Source organism: Drosophila albomicans, chromosome X (genome assembly GCF_009650485.2).
Source record: "Drosophila albomicans strain 15112-1751.03 chromosome X, ASM965048v2, whole genome shotgun sequence".
In the NCBI taxonomy this organism is placed as follows: domain Eukaryota; kingdom Metazoa; phylum Arthropoda; class Insecta; order Diptera; family Drosophilidae; genus Drosophila; species Drosophila albomicans.
The window spans coordinates 1,719,179-1,736,718 of record NC_047627.2 but is presented as its reverse complement, the minus strand read 5'-3'; the positions used below and the strand labels follow the sequence as shown (position 1 = coordinate 1,736,718).

At 36.3% G+C, this 17,540-nt stretch overlaps 1 protein-coding gene across 6 annotated transcripts in view; it reads left to right on the top strand.

The window, feature by feature from the left end:
• The window catches only part of LOC117568057 (uncharacterized), a 138,490-nt gene that overhangs the window by 117,172 nt on the left and 3,778 nt on the right, over positions 1-17,540 (top strand). For 4 of the 6 annotated variants that reach the window (XM_034248535.2, XM_034248452.2, XM_052008477.1 and 1 more), the window contains 2 exons: positions 6,174-6,624; positions 6,710-7,026. In XM_034248535.2, the coding sequence (XP_034104426.1) occupies positions 6,174-6,624; positions 6,710-7,026 (768 nt within the window). Of the gene's footprint in view, positions 1-3,807; positions 3,828-4,207; positions 4,251-6,173; positions 6,625-6,709; positions 7,027-17,540 lie in introns of those variants that run through there. The other 2 variants (XM_052008479.1, XM_052008478.1) reach the window with 2 other exon arrangements.

The following is a 17,540-nucleotide window of genomic DNA, read 5'->3' as shown; positions in this document are numbered from 1 at the left end:
AATGACATCTGAGCGAAATTTCAAAGCATCAAATTTTAGTTTGCGAAATAAAATTTCGGATGCGGAAACGTTGCGTATGTAGCGGAAGCACTTTGGTGATAAATAGAGTCAGATGAAGTGAAGGAATTAGTGCTCAAAAATCGTCGGTTGACTGCTAGAGACATCACTTATATTGTGTAGAATGTTTGACAAGCTGACTTAAAAGTACACTTTAATGGATGCTTAAAATAGATTTAAGTATACTTTGAGCTTAAGCTAAGAACGCAATATATACAGAAGAAGAATACTAGAATTCGTTAAAGCTACAAATGCGTTAGATAGAATCCTTGACGGGGATCGCAGACGACGCTTAAAGCGTAAAAGTCCCAGCACGATGTCATGTGGAATCCCATGTTTGTGAGCACTACGATATACTCGAAGAGCGCAAAGAATGTGGAGACTCCGCTTTCACAGCGCGCATTGTGCCGCATGAAGCAGTAACCGGAATCGGAATATCATAAGGATCTGTAATAACCATTTTGAAAGACCATTTGGGCCTACGAAGAATTAAATTTCGTTTAGTACCGAAAACCGTCTCACATTTCTCCAAAAATTCGTCACATATCGTTGCACAACCTCCGTATACTCCTGATTCGACTTTGTGTGACTTCGGGCTATTCCAACACTCACGGCAAATTTGTTTCGACTCATTTGAGGAGATAACAGCTCAATCTAAAAAGGCCCTGATGATTATTACTGAAAAGGAACTATTTGGCATGTTTCTATGATTTAAAATACCGTTAGCATAATTGTATTTTATCGAAAGGGAGTTGAAAGAAATTGATTAAGAAGAGTAAATGAACATTTTTCATTTTACAAACAAATTCCTGACCTTACTTTTGTCCACAGTAGTATAAACATACATGTTTCTAATATAATATTTTCAAGGTTACTCATACTTTGAATGTTTAAGATTAAGTGTGTGATCCATGACAAAATAGGGGGCAATTTGTACCAGTTACAGCTCTAAATTGGAAGTTGTAAGGAAGTTGTTAAAGTCGAAAACGATGACATGACGAAAGCTATACAATGAATGTCGTATAAAGCAACCCTTTCTCAATATCCTTGGAAATGCCCGTACTCGACTGTAGCGTTCAAGCTTGATTGAATTTGGAAGGTGACAAAAATCTACAATAAACTTGATTCAGCTCTATCTTTTGTGCTCTCTGTGATCCAGTAGCTCATACGCACCGTTGGACATGGGTCGTCTCTGTGATAGGAGTAAAATTGTGGAAACTTGGTGTCGACTTTTGATTAAGGATTCAATGAAATGATTCGTTATGTATTGATTGTGTGAGGTTAAGTTGCGTTTTCTCGCTCGATAAACACACACACACACATTTTTAATGAGTTGAGCTCATTTGTAATGTGTCGCGGGCATCGAGAGTCGATGTGCTCATTAAAATTGGACATCTGTAGAGCTTAGCTTGATTAATTGTCAGCATACACACATGTATAGAAAAGCATCAGCATCAGTTGTGCAAACATTTGTGCAGCTTTTGTTGTTGTCTATTGTTACCGTTGTTGTTGTTATTGTTGTTGTTGTTGTTTCGACTATGTTGACTAATTAACGCAGCATTTTCAGGCATTTCCTCTCCTTTAACATTTGGCCGCCTAGAGTTCTTCTTCTTTTCTGCGGCTATAGTGTGTGCGTGTGAGTATGTGTGTGTGTGTGTGCGTGTGGATGAGATACTGCCACAGATACAGATACTTTCAGTCATAGTTACAGTTACCTAATGTATCTTGTCACAGTTTCGACGTTTAAATTAACAACAACAGTTACAGCTATAGCTACAATGGCCAAAAGACGCAGCCGCAGCGACAACGTGACAAATTTAATTAATCATTTCCCCCCGCAACACAGAAACAAAACGCCAAAAATGTTGCGCGACGTCGTCGTCGTCGTCGTCATCGCCTTTTCTCCAGTCAAAAACAAAAGTTATGCGCCACAATTTTGTTGCGTGTGTGTGTGTGTGTGGCATACTTTTGTGCCTGTCATGTTCCTTGGGGCATGTACTCGCATTAGAAAACCAGAAGACGGCTGCTTCGACATGACGGCCACGGAAGTGACAGGCTGTGAGACAAAAGTGACAAAATAGGCAGCACGGCAGCTCAGCTCAGCTCAGCATACAGCAAACTCTGCCACCGCCACCGCCATCGCCACCGCCACTTCAGCGTATCAGCATCTTAGCTCGGCTTCAACTCGGTGGCATGCAAAGAGGCAACGCGCAACACATGTGCCACATCAAAATACTTTAAACAAATCGAAGTGTCGACGCAATGGAGATGCGCCCGAAAAAAAACTGTTACTTGTAACGAGTCATTGCGATCGCAACTTTGGCATATGTACATTTTGAGCAACAAGCTTTTTATAACGAACCAAATTTGAAAAGTTCGTTGTTAAGAAGTCACTGTTTTTATTTCTTTTGAAACAGTCGCTTGTATCTTATCACACTTTAAAAGATCGCTGTTCACAAGTCACTGTTTGGTTTTTTTAATATTTAAAAAGATTTTATTTCTATTCAAACCGTCACTTGTAACGAGTCATTTCATTGTGATCACAACTTTAGCATGAATCTTGAGCAACAAGCTTTTCATAACGAATCACACTTTAAAAGATCGCTGTTCACAAGTTTTTTCTTTCTTAATATTTAAAAAGATTAAATTTTTTTTCCAACAGTCACTTGTAACGAGTCATTGCATTGCAATCACAACTTTGGCACAATCCTCGAGCAAATGTCAGAAATCAGCATTTTATTACGAATCCAAATTTAAAAGTTCGCTATTCTTTTTATTTGCATGTTATATTTATTTTTAAAGCATTTCCTTAAACAAAACAAAAACTAAAACAGCAACAATATTTTTAAAGCATTTCCTTAAACAAAACAAAAACTAAAACAGCAACAATTTATTTTATATTTTTTCTTTTTATATTATTATTAATAATATATTTATAATATTATGTATTACAACTCGGTGTTCGCGTAAATTACTTTTTCTGGTATAACGATTATTAAATGAATGAATATTTTAACATACTTTTTAGAGAGAGTACAAAAACATTTAAATTGAATTGAAAAATAGATTAATGATGAGCTCCTTTCGAGAGCTATGCTGAAAATGTTCCAATCACACTTACACTTTTTAATTCAATCTTCAAAAAGGTAAAAAAGCGATTTTTTCAAGCTTAGCTAAAGGAAATAGAAAACAAATTATCTGATCTGATTAACTCTGGAATATAGATATTAAATGTATATGATAAAAATTTAGTTTTTATTAATGTGTTCTTGTTAATATTAAACTACAATTTGTACGCACCATTATAAAATCGTTAAAAAAAATACACTTTTAATCTACTTCAAATGTTTTTCCTATATACTTATAGAAATTAAAAGACAATTACAAAAATGTAATATATAATTGAATCTATATTATATTATATTATTATTAGTTCCAAACTAAGAAAAGACTAAGACTAAGTCATAAGTATATCGGAATCGAAATATCACTTGAAAAGTTGTTAAAGTAATCGAGTGAATCTGTTGTCACCGTTTTTTGCTCATCTCCATAGAAGTGTGTTCCATGCATGCGTGTGTGTGTGTGTGTGTGTGTGAGTGTGCCTATGTGTGCGTCTGTGTGTGACAGCTGCGCAAAAAAGTTGGCCGTGTTGCCTTGTTAGAGGAAATCATCAAATGACACAAACAATTATTTAACTTTCGCTAGGCAGCGCCGTGCGTGAGCTTGTGACGTCAGAATACACGCCCATGACAGCTGCGTTATGTGTATGTGTATGTGTTTTATGTGTGTGTGTGTTCCATTTTGCGTGCATTTTAACGCTTCAACAAAAGTTTCAAGTTGGCCAAACACAACAACGCAGCAGAAGCAGCGGCAGCAACAATTGCTCCTTTTGTGTGGCTGCCGTTGCTTCTTTTTCCCCATTGCTGTTGGTCAGCACTCACGCCCCACCCCGCACCGCCCCGCCCCGCCCCGCTCTCGTGTATTATTTTTAACTTTGACATATGTTGGCTTTTGCCGAGGACATCGACTCATCATCATTCCCCTAGAACATCATTCGCAGGCCAAGCATTCAGTCATCCTCCTCCCTCAAGCGAAAAAAACAAAAAGCAAAAAATGTTAAAGTTACAGCGAATGTAACAGAAAAACTTTTCAAAAACTTGACAAAATGCCGCTACAACGACAACGGAGTGCATGTGAGTGTGGATGAGTGTATGAGTGTGTGTGTGTGTGTGTATTGGTTGATCAGAATTCACAGTAAGTGACTGACAGAAAAGACATCAGCATAGAAATTCACATACTGAAAAGTTGACAATGTGCTCGTTGGAATCGTTGGAGTGGGAATCCATCACATCATCTGCACGAACTTCATTTGACCCATCGTCGCCCCTTTAATAGGGAGGCGTTCCTTTGGGACACGCCCATTTTAGATACGCTCCCATTAGGATTTGACTAAAGAAGGTTTTCCCATGGCTTTAATAACTTCGTTGTGAGTACAAATTGATGCATGTCAGTATTCTAAAAATAGAGAATTATGTACACTGAATTTAAATTTGTATTAACAATACAAATTATAATAATAGCGAGAAGTAAAGTGTGGAAATTGTTAGTAACGAAAAGTAAAGTAAAGTAAAGAATTGTTGCTGTATGAAGCAAATTTAGAAATGAATGCAGAAAACGAAAAGAATTGAATTTAAATGGTTGAAAAAGTATATGTAATAAAATGTATAAAATAAATTGAATTAAAGTGGTAAGAAAAGATATAAAGCAGTTTTCAAAAATATTCACTAAATATATGAAATCAATACCAATTGGAAAAGAAATACAAGTGATGAAGTCGAGCACACTCGACTGTGAGATACCCACGACAATAATAACAAACAATTTACAATAAATAATACTGTTTTGCAGAATTATTTTTAAAATATACCAAATACTACAAAATTCTAAAATGTACCGAAAACTATTTTTGGTATTTCGATATACTATTACGTTCGAATTATACAATAGACTTTACAATATAACATATACTTTAAAATATACCAAAATATATATGTATATATATATCAAAAGAAAGCATCGACTATAAAATATACCACATTATCAACAAAATACAAATAATAATAAAACTATTATCAAGTGTTAAAAGCGGAAAAAATATTATATATAGCATATAAACTTTAAAATGACAATAATTGAAAGAAATTGATAAAGAAAAACAAGCTAGAATGCAAAAGCTGAGTGTGATCGATTGTAAGATATCCGATAAAATATTATTTTTGCAGTACTATTTTAGAAATTCACTAAATTAAAATACCGAAAAATATTGAAATATAACGAAAACAATATTTGATACATCGATATATATTAATGTTTAAAAATATACCATAGACTTTAAAATATACCACATTGTCAAGTGTTGTAAGCGGTAGAAATATTATATCTAGCATAACAACATTAAAATGATGACAATTGGAAGAAATCAATATAATTGTAACAGAAAAAAAAGGTTGAAGTAATATCAAGTATAATTCAGTATAAAGATAAAACCCTAAAATATTCAAACACAAACTAAAACAAAAAGACAAAAATGGAGAAACCGATAGTGGTAATATATTCAGTATAAAGGGAACAAACCAAAATATACAACAAATATTCAAACATCAACTAAACCAATAACTAAAACCAAAAGACAAAAGGCACAAACTTATTCTAATAAGCGAATACAAAACTAGTAGCTCGGAATGTAATAAATGTTGGCTAGTTGCAGATAGTTTCCTGTTTGCTGTCATTAAACAGCCACGAATGCGATGCAATGCGTTGTGAATTTGAGTTTGAGTTTGTTGCCCCATTTCTGAAGCTGATGAGCAGCGGCCTGACTGACTCTTTAGTCAGTCTGGGATCGTTTGGCTAAAGCGAAAACCTCAACTGACCCCAAAGGCAGACAAAACAAATGAGTTGCTGTTGCCGTTGCCGCAGCCGTTGGCGTTGCTCGTTTGGCTTTTGCCTCATTTTGGAGGCCAACACTCGATTGTCATTGTTCTTGTACTTGTTGTCGTCGTCATGTCTCCTGAGTGTACTCATAATGCTGATGTTGTTGTTGTTCGGTTTATTTGCAGGCTCCTTCATATTCCTAACCATTGAGAACGAGGACTCGGCATTGCTGCATCAACAGCACACGCTGGCATCCACAAAGCGCAACAGCAATGGCATCTATCAGCAGCAACAAAGGTCGCCGGCACAACATCAGCAACAGCAGCAGCAGCAGCAGCAACACCAGCACCAACCACAACATCATCAACATGGACAACAACACACAGCAGACAACGATACGGTGGCCGCTGCTGTTGCTGCCCAGGGTCAGGATTTGGCACATGGCAGCAATGGCCCCATCTATGGGCCATCGAATGACTTTGTTTATGGCATAGATGAGACAGATCTTGAGGGAGCAGGTGGGCAACCGCAGTACGCGCTATCGCCGGACACTTATGATGTACGACAGCGGACAATTGAGAATATCTGGGACATAACCGTATCCCTCAATATACTCTACAAGGAGAACTGGACAAAGTAAGTAGATGCGAAGCACTTTGCACACATTTCTTCACTCACTTACTTACTCGCTCATTCGTTCGTTCGTTCGTTCGCTGTACAGATTAGCCGCTCTTGAAATTGCCAAGTTTCAAGACCAATTAATCAAGAGACTGAACGAGGATGTTATGCTGCAATTATCACACGACGATGTCGCTGGCGGCCATGCCGGACCCAACTCAGCAGCACCAGGCTCATCATCATCATCCTCATCGTCGTCGTCGTCGTCGTCGTCGGGTAACAATCCAGCCACGGAAGCTGTGCTGCTGCACACAAACTATCATCATCATCGCCTGGCCGGAGGCGGAGTGGGAGGCCCGCCACATGAGTGGAATTTCGCTAAAGCGTTTTTGTATTCGCTGACCGTTTTGACCACAATTGGTAAGTGCCCCCTGACCACTTGCCACACAACTTGCCCCACGGACACATATACCAAAATGCAAAAAAACAAAAAACACACTCTCAGTGACAGATAGAGACAAACAGATAGAGAGCGAAAGGGAGGGAGAGAGAGAGAGAGAGAGAGGAAGGCAGCGAGTGCTATTTGCGATTGCGAGTACACTCATGCTAGCATTGTGCTGTGGGCCATAAATTTTATGTTCCACCAACGGAAATTTGTTTTACTTGAATGGCGAACTCGTTGCCAGAGCGCATGCCAAGGCACAGCTAACTATACTATACTGTACTGTACTGTGGTGACCCCTTCACCTTTTGACATCGAGCCGTAACCACAAAGCCAGCTAGCTGCCTGGCACCTCACTTAATGATCGATGAGCAGACATAATCAAGTGCAGTACAGCACAGCACAGCAAAGCACAACATAGCATAGCATAGTGGAGTGGAGTGGAGTGCGCACTCAAGTCCATCGATATTCATGTTGAATTAACTAATGAAATGGCAAAGCGAGAAGCCATGAAGTGATGCTGAGGTAGAAGCACAAGTAGCACACAACTCCCAAAGAATAAAAGATGTAACGAGTAGGCCACAACGAGTACGCGGCGAGTAGAGATATCTAGAATAGCTCAAGCAAGTAAGCACAGCAAATCGTCACAATAATTAGTTAGTCACAACGAATAGCGAGTAACAAAGCTGCAGTGAGTATCTACAACGAGACGATGTTGAAATTGTTAAAGCAAATAAGCACAGTAAGCAGCTTGTTTGCCTAAATGCAACGAGAAGCCACAACTATAATAGAAGCTAGCTAATGCTAGTATTTTTAGGGATTAACTGCATCGAGTATATTTATTTTGAAGCTACGTTACGAGAAGATACACCGAATAGCTAAAGTTGTTAGGCAACTGCTTCGAATAAGTATGACAAGTTGTCACCACGAGTAACTACAACCAATATTTGCAACCAATATTTACAAGACGTAGCAGAAATCGAACTGGCAGAAAGTAAATATAAATAGTAATTATTGTGAGTATACAGTCAATATAACTATCGAGTATTACATACAAATAAAAGGCAACATTTAGCCGCATCGAGTGGATACCGCGAGTAGCTAATGTCAATGTTTGCAGCTAGCAACTTAGTCAAAAAATTATAACGAATATTGGCAACACCAATAAACGGAGCCAAATATTGGCAGCGAGTATCTACAACGAGTAGTAACAACTAGAAACGGAAGCAAATTAATCTTATCATCCACAGATCAAAGCAAAAAATCTCCGCAATATGAAAAAACAAGTTTTAAAACTGTTAAAGATTTTAAATAGTATAGTAACAAGTTTAAAAACTAATTAATTTAATTGCTTTACTTGGCGAGTAACTTTAACTAGAAACATGAAGTTTATGAGCTTGTGCAAAAGAGTTAGTTTGTCGATTGACAGCTAATCGATAGAGTTGTGTTAGTGAATAAGCTTAATAAACTAAAAAAAAAGGACAATAATTTGATACAGCGACTCAATTCAGCGGGTAGCTAAAGCCAATGTTTGCAGCTAGCAACTTAATCGACAAATTTTAAAGAGTAGTTCTAACTACATCATAAGCGAAACAATTAGCGAGTATCCACAACGAGTAGTAACAACTAGAAGCGGATAAAGTTTATCTTATCTTCCACAAATCGCAATATGAAGAAGAAAGTTTTGAAACTTATGCTAAATAGTTATGACGAAAATAAAAAGTTTGTAAACTAATTAATTGAATTGCCTCACTTGGCGAGTAACTTTAACTAGGAACATAAAATTTATGAGTAACAAAGGAGTAACTTTGTCAATTGATAGCTAAACGATAGAGTTGTGTTACTGAATAAGTTGAATAAAAGAATCGATTAGATCGTTATTCAAGAAACTTTAACTAGTTGCTTAACTAGTTCAACTAGCGAGTGAATAGCAACGAGTAGCGTTTTCTTTATTACCTCTGTATTTTATGACGAGTAGTTCTAACAAATAAACACAACCAAATATTGGTAGCGATTCGCTACTAGCGAGTATCCACAACGAGTAGTAACAACTACAAGCGGGACAGAGTTTAGCTTATCTTCCATAAATCGCAATGTGAAGAAGAAAGTTTTGAAACTTATGCCAAATAGTAATGAATAAAATAAAAAGTTTCTAAACTTATTAATTTAATTGCTTCACTTGACGAGTAACTTTAACTAGAAACATAAAATTTATGAACCTGTGCAAAAGAGTAACTTTGTCGATTGGCAGCTAATCGATAGAGTTGAGTTAGTGAATAAGTTGAATAAAATAATCGATTAGTTCGTTATTCAAGAAACTTTAACTAGTTGCTTAACTAGTTCAACTAGCGAGTGAATAGCAACGAGTAGCGTTTTCTTTATTACCGCAACAACTCTGTATTTTATGCGATTGAGCTGCATCGTTGAGTTTTCGAGCAATTTCGAGCTATAGTAATAGCCAATTGAATAGAGCGACGTGTGAGTGTTGTGTCCATTCGCAATGCATTCGAATGTCAATCGCTGCAAAGATTCGATAACCGTAAAAATGGTTTCTATTTTTTGTTTGTGTTGTTTTTTATCGTCTCGCATCTCGACAATTTGGATGAATCTTGTTAGATGTACGTGGCTTATCGGGATGATGCTCATCTGTCATTTGTGTGCTCATGTGAGAAGAATATCTTTCAATTGCCAGTGTGTCACAAACACACACACACACACACACGCACCTCAATTTAAAATTATATATACGAGAGAGACAGAGAGAGAGTGAGTGAAGAAAAGTAGGAGAACATTTAAGCTGCCTTCGAGTTTTGCAGTTGCCTGCATTCCCAGGCTCTGTCAAGTGCTAGCGTGTGCGTTTTTTTTTTTCTTTTTTGTCTTTCTTGTTGTTGCTCTTGGTAATTTCAGAGGTTCAGCCACAAAAAACAAGCCGAAAGTCAAATATTGATAGAGCAAAACAACAAACGAAGCTATTTGCTTAGCCCTCCGCCCCATCTCGGAATGCCCAAGTATATAGACACGACTTTCCACTTGTGAAAATGCTATAAAATAAAATTTGCAAAAATTTTCTGCTGATCTTGGCAGTTTATGCAAAAGGCCGGCAAGTAAATACGTCCCAAAATACGTTACCCCCGCTGCCCCTTACCCCTCTACTCCGACGTCCTATGTCAGCTTAAAGCAAAGCCAATCGTAGACCCAAAAAAAAAGACAGAGAAAGAGAGAGAGAGAAAGAGAAAAAACTGCCCAAAATGCTGCATAAAATGTTCAACATTTTGACACAAGGAGAAGGAGGAGAAGGGTGGAGTGAGGAGTGAGGGAGGCTGGCGGGAATTGTCAGTTTGCAATTGCGTTAGTCAGCAGGCTTGCTGTTGGGACATTTGTATTAACATGACTTCCTGCCTTGCCTTGCTAGCTGGCCGGGCTTATTATTATTATTATTATTGTTTTGTGGCTTTCAATGGCTAGTTGTGGGATGTGAAGAGGGACGCGGGGACGGGGGCGGAGAGACGGAGACCATTGTTCTTGGACGAACGCCTACAAAAACCGTGCAAGGCACCCAACAATATGATTATTATTATTGGCCAGCCTCCGACTAAGCCACTAGCAAACACACACACATACACTCGCTCGCAATGTGTGTGTCTATTGCTTGGCTATGATTGTCTTGGGCATAAATGGGAATTTATAGGCGGTTTGCTGCCTCAGTTTTTTTTTTTTTTTGCTTCCACAGTCTCCGACTCCGTTTCCGACACAAATAAATAGCCAAGGCATCCAGGGGCAATCCCTGGACAGCAATAAGACAAGTAATTTAGTTGCAAAATAATTTTAAATTTCATTTTCCATTTTCACAGCAACTCACTATCATCAATTGCACATCTTGGGAGAGTCCTCTCTCTCTCTCTCTCCCTCTCCCTTTCTCTAGTATATAAGAGAGACTGGTTACTCAGCTATTCCTGGCGTTGCCCTTTTATGCGCTGCCATTTTGTGCTTTATGGTTGTCGTGTGGAAAAGCCACACACACACACACACACACAAACACATCGATGCATAACCAAACAGCATTCGATATCAGCATATTATGCTCCACTTTGGGGCTACAGCTCCAGCTTCTGCTGGCTCTGACTTTTATGAACACAGCAGCACAGACGTAACATACAATTGTATAAACTAAGCGTTTAAGTTGCGAATTCGAATCCGAATGCGAATGCGAATATTTATGCAGTCAATAGACAAATCGATTGGCCCCGTTAATGCGATAGGTTTGTTCGAAAGTCAAATTGTGACTGCTAAGTGGATCACTTAAATCATTTCTGTATTTATTTTATGAGCAGTTAACTTATAGAATCAAATTGAAAAGGAATTCGATATCTTTTAAAGTAAAGTTTGTACACTTTTTATTTATTTTATTATTACACAGGAAGAAAAAATGTGCAAAAGTCAAGAATAGAATCTTGAATCAAAATTGTATGATGTCAAAACTGAACTAAGTAGGTTTATTCTTAAATCAAAATAGAAATTATACAAAAACAATGAAAAATCTCAAAATTGAACCAAGGCAAATTCTTTAATCAAGATCAAAAAATCTTAAATTTATATTGCTTACAATAAAACATCAAAATATGTTACGTGTTTTTTGTTATATATTATTTTTATACATTTGTGTATGTTCTCTACGTTGTCTCCATGAAATATATAAAACAGACAGAACGAACCTATATAAAATATATATTATTGATCAGCGTGAACAGCCGAAACGACATATATAGATATAAAGTTTATTTCAAATTTGTGAAACCCCCATTTTCGCCCCCTCAACTCAATAAAAATGGAATAACTTACGTAATTTTTAAACTAATTTACTCGAATTTTGGTTCACACATTAATAGCTATATTTTTTATGATTTTGAAGTTATTTAAGAAATACTTTTTTATGGAAAGAAACGTCTACTTACTAGGAGTCTTAGTTGCTTTGGCTGAAAATTTTGTATATTTTTTACTAGGTGCCATATTTTGAATGTATGTAGTACTATTTCAATATACCAAATATAGCATTTGGTACATTTTTTGTACTTTTTTGGTATATTTTAAGAATAATTCCACATGTTTTTCTATTATTCACAACGGGTAGCGGATATCTCAAAATCGAGCACACTCAACTGTTGCTTTGTTACTTGGGTAACATTATAATATAATTTTAATTGCCAAATAGAATTTATATATTTTGTAGGACACAAAGCGAAGAAAGAAAAGGAAAAACAAAATTATATCATTTAATTAATAGTTCATATGAATTCAATAAATTGTTTCATACAATCAAATACATAACATAGCCTACATAAATACATACATAGTATGTGTAAATGTTTTCTATATTTTCTAATAAGATTTGAATTCAATTCTACAATGTATTCAAATGCCTTTCCGAAAGTAATTTATTATCAGAGTTAAATTGAAAAACTTATTGAGAATATACACGATCTGTTCATCTATATATATACTATATACATATTCAAACAAGTTTTCATAATACTTCAGTAGATTTATTTGAAAATAAAGAATACAAAATATATCCAATTTATCGTATATAAATTTAAAATTCACGAAAATTAAAAAAATAAATAAGTGTGTTCGCTGGTTCCATTTTAATGTCGATTCATTAATGTAAGTGAATTTCACTCGTTATTGCTTGCCAATTTGTGGATGTTAACAAGTAAAAAAGCTTCAGTCGAATGAGCTCGACTGTCAGATACCCGCTATCCGAAATAATATACTGAAGAAATATAAAAATATACAAAGACTATATTTAGTATATCGCTATTAGCAGAAACAGTGCGGTATTATTCCAAAAAAATATACCAAAGACTACGTTTGGTATATTAAAATACTATTACGTTCAAAATATACCATATATTACAGCATTTTCAAAAAGTCTTAAAACACTTATAAAAAATGTTTGCTTCAATTCCACATTCACTAAATGTTTCAATTAATCAATATTTTATACAGCTTCGAAATGCTATTAAACTTACTTGTTTCGTTCGCAAATAAATGTATATAATATGTATTCAAAAATGTATAGATATTCACTTAAATTTAATGAGCTGCTGTAACTCCTATAATGTTTAAAGATAGTTATTACCTTGAAGTGCTCTGTTTTAATGTGTTGGCAACTGAATTGGTATTAAAGTGATTGAATTATAGTTGATATTTGTAGCCATTTTATAGACGTACGTGTCTGCTTTAAACGATGTTATTACTGCACTTGGCAACACTTGCAGAACACCCCGCATCCCGCATTCCTCGCCTTCGCCCTCGTCCTCGCAGCTCAATCAGCGTCTATTAGCTGAATTCTCCCATCAAATGCGAAAACAACCCGCTGTGTGTGGGTGTGTGCGTGCGTGTGTGTGTGGGTCTAAATATTGAAATCTTTCAATATCTTTCAATAAAATATGTAGATGCCTCAATCCCTGACACGCCCCCCGCCCCCTCTCAAGCGTCAGCAAATTGACAGCGCACCAGCTGAGTTTTACAGCCCCAGCTTGAGATTTAGCTTTGGCTTTGGCTTTTGCTCTGCTTTGCTATGCGTTGCTTTCGGCTTCGGCTTCGGTTTCGGGTCAATGCCAATATTATTAGCCTCGGCAAGTGAATGTACACATGGCACAGCACCTACATACGAATACACGCACAAACACAAACAAACACACACACCCTCACACACACACACACACACACACGGAGATTTACAATGGAACTGTCGTCTGCTTTGTGACACTTTGACGTTTCGCTTTGGTTAAACAGTTCTTCTTCTTGTTTTTTTGGGGGAGGATTTCATTTAAATTTGCTGTCAACGCAATTACATGCTTGCCAATTGACTATGCGTGTATTTGCTGGTATATATATGTATGTGTGTGCTTTTTGTGTATGTGTGTGTAAGTGTGCAATGTTAGCCTAACGCCAAAGTCGTCCTCTTCACTGAGCTGTTGTCAGTTTATTTCTTTTTTTGTGGCTGCTATTTTAATTGGTTGTCCGCTGACACTTACGTGGTCAATCAATCTGTCAATCAGAGCATCAATCACTTAGCTTGTTACCTTCAAACAATCAATTAATTAGTTTATCCATCATTGCGTCAATTGTGAACTATGTTTTATTTGCATTTACTTAAAGCATTTATCAATCAGTTCATCAATCATGTCAGCAAAGACTCAATGGTCAACGTAATCTATCTCATTTAGTTTATCAATCAGTTCATGAATCCCATATTGCCTTAAACTCTTTCTTTCATTTAACATATCTACTTATCAGTTCGTCAATCGTACTATCAATCATTTGTCAACTATATTTTACTTGACTCTTCTATAAATTAGTGCCTCAATCTGTTTATCAATCATACTGCTTCATATGTTATTTTCATTATTATTATTAAGCTTATCAATCATTTCCGCAGTAGTACTAGCTTATTTTCAACTATATCAGTAGCAAGGTAGTTTGTCAATCAGTTCATCAATCATACTTTTGCTTCACTTCATTAATCATACTATCCATCAGTTGTGGACTGGGTTCTACTATCATTTACTTATCTTATCAACTAGTCTATCAATCGCTCATCAAACATACTCTGCTTTATACTATGTTTTCAATCTCCTTTATCAATTTCCAGTCAATCAATTAATTAACGGTCATCAATCATACTCTGCATCGAATGATTTCTGTTGTGTAACTTATCTATCAAACAATTTGTCAATTATTTCCGAAAGAGTACAAGATTTGAGTCAATTTAGTGCAGTATCAGTATTAAATTTATTCATCAATCAGTTCCTCAATCATATTAGCTCCAGTCCAAGTGCACTCAGCTAGTTATCAAGAATTATTTACTTTCATTTACTTAACTCATCTATTAATTAGTTTATCAATCAGTCAATCAATTATACAATGTTTTCTATTATAAAGTTTCTCAATCAAGCAGTCATACTAGCACATAGTGAATAGTTACTTTGTCAATCAATCACCAAATATGTTGTACTCTTTTTTCCTGAACCCATCAAGTTTATCAATCTGGTCATAAATCAAAGTAGCAACTGTATTTTACTTTCGTTTATCACATTCCAGTCATTCACTTAACTCATCTATTAAATAGTTTATCAATCAGTCAATCAATTATGCAATGTTTTCGATTATAAAGTTTCTCAATCAAGCAGTCATACTAGCACATAGTAAATAGTTACTTTGTCAATCAATCTCCAAATATGTTGTACTCTTTTTTCCTGAACCCATCAAGTTTATCAATCTGGTCATCAATAAAAGTAGCAACTGTATTTTACTTTCCTTTATCACATTCCAGTCATTCACTTAACTCATCTATTAAATAGTTTATCAATCAGTCAATCAATTATGCAATGTTTTCTATTATAAAGTTTCTCAATCAAGCAGTCATACTAGCACATAGTAAATAGTTACTTTGTCAATCAATCTCCAAATATGTTGAATTTTTTTTTCCTGAACCCATCAAGCTTATCAATCTGGTCATCAATCAAAGTAGCAACTGTATTTTACTTTCCTTAACGTAACCCAAATACGTTTTACTTTAGTTTACTTAACCAATCATATATCAATCAAGTTTATCAGTCAGTCGACTTTCATATCGTATTCAGCAATTTATTATTAAGCTGCGCCCGAATGTAAGCAACATTTGCTGTTTGTTGTTTGCTGTTTACCAATTCGTTCACTTGCTCTACTTCGGCATGCAAGGCAAAAACAGAGGAAGAGAAAAAACAGAAATGGAAATACTACCAATGTGCATACGTGGCTGTCATGGCTATAAACCTCGAGCAGTGCCACGCCCATTGCGGCCAGAGTTGCCCCCGAGGCTGTGGCACGGCTGCGGGCATAAAAATACATCAAGCGCCAACAATAAAATTAAGAAATTTTCAATTTATGCATGAGACACCTGACGATGACGATGACGACGTCTGGCGTCTGTTTTTCCCCTCCCCCATAACGGTATTATGTGCGTGCTGTGCCACGCCCACTACACACACACATACACACACACACACAGGCACACGCACACGCACACGCAATAAAGGTACACATTTAACAAGAGCCGTGTGTGGTCTACCTTCGAGTGCTTGTTAGGAATTTTTATTACCTCGGCCGCTTAATTATTTCGCTGCCAATATGTTTGCGGCCGTAAAGCAACAGATGAGACGGATACGAAGGACACAGGTGGGGAGTCCTATCCATAGTTAGTGATGTGGCAGACACACGGATTATCTGCAAGCAATTTTCATTCATAAAAGATTCATCACAAATCACCGATTCCTACTAAAGCTCACTTATCTCTACCAATCATATTCAGAGTCTTTCTTTCTCTCCTTTTTTGTTCTCCTTTGTCTCTCTCTCTCTCTCTCTCTCTCTCTCTCTCTCTCTCTCTCTCTCTCTCTCTCTCTCTCTCTCTCTCTCTCTCTCTCTCTCTCTCTCTCTCTCTCTCTCTCTCTCTCTCTCTCTCTCTCTCTCTCTCTCCCTCTTTGCTCTGTCTCGCTCTCTTTACTACCCATCTTATTTATAATTACCTATCCCCCTTATTCCTTGCCATCTTTGTTGCTGTTATTTCCTTGCTTCTGTTCTTCTTCACCTTTACCACTTTAGCTTTTTTCTTTACTTCTACATCTTCATCATTTGGTTTTCTCTTAACTTCGCTTTCCCTTTTTTTTTTGTAACATCTTTTCCTCAACTTCTTGCTTGCAATTTTTTAAATTGTTCCTCAAAATCAACTTATTCTCATTTTATCTGTAATTTAATTAATTTATTCTTTCAAAATTAAAGTATATCGGAGTTTCTGCTTATCATTTATATTTTATATAACCATCATATTTTTGCTTCTGCTCTTTCGTGCCAGTGTTAACTTCTATAACCATTCTGCATTTATCGGGTGATCTCCCTTATTGTTATCCTTTTCCTTACATTACTTCTCTAATGCGCTCTCTCTCTAACGCTCTTTCGATATTGTGAACCGCTCTTGTCCACTTATTTCCATCATTTGTTAACTTTACTTACTCGCTACAAGTTTTTTATCCTCCATTGTTAACTTCCGATATTATAACCTTTCTTTTGTAGAAATCTCAAAAGTTACATTTACCATTTTTTCTTTCTGTGAAGATTTCTCTCATTTATTTCTCTCTCTTTCGCTCGCTCTCTGTCTCTCTTCTTTTTCTTCTTCTAACTTCTCTAATGACTTTCCCTGTTGTTCACTTCTATATTATTTTCTATTTTCATTGCTCTCCCGACTGTTAACTTTTTATTGATCTCCCTGACAACTTCTTCAAAGTTTGTCTTCTCTGATGTTTTGCAAACTTCTCTAATTCTTTATCTCTCAATTGCTAACTTCTCCATCATTTCCTAATTTAGCTACTGGTTTTAACTTCCCTTTACTAATTAGTTTTCTACCCACTGTTACTTAACTTCTCTGATGCTCTCCCGATCTTTCGTAGAATTC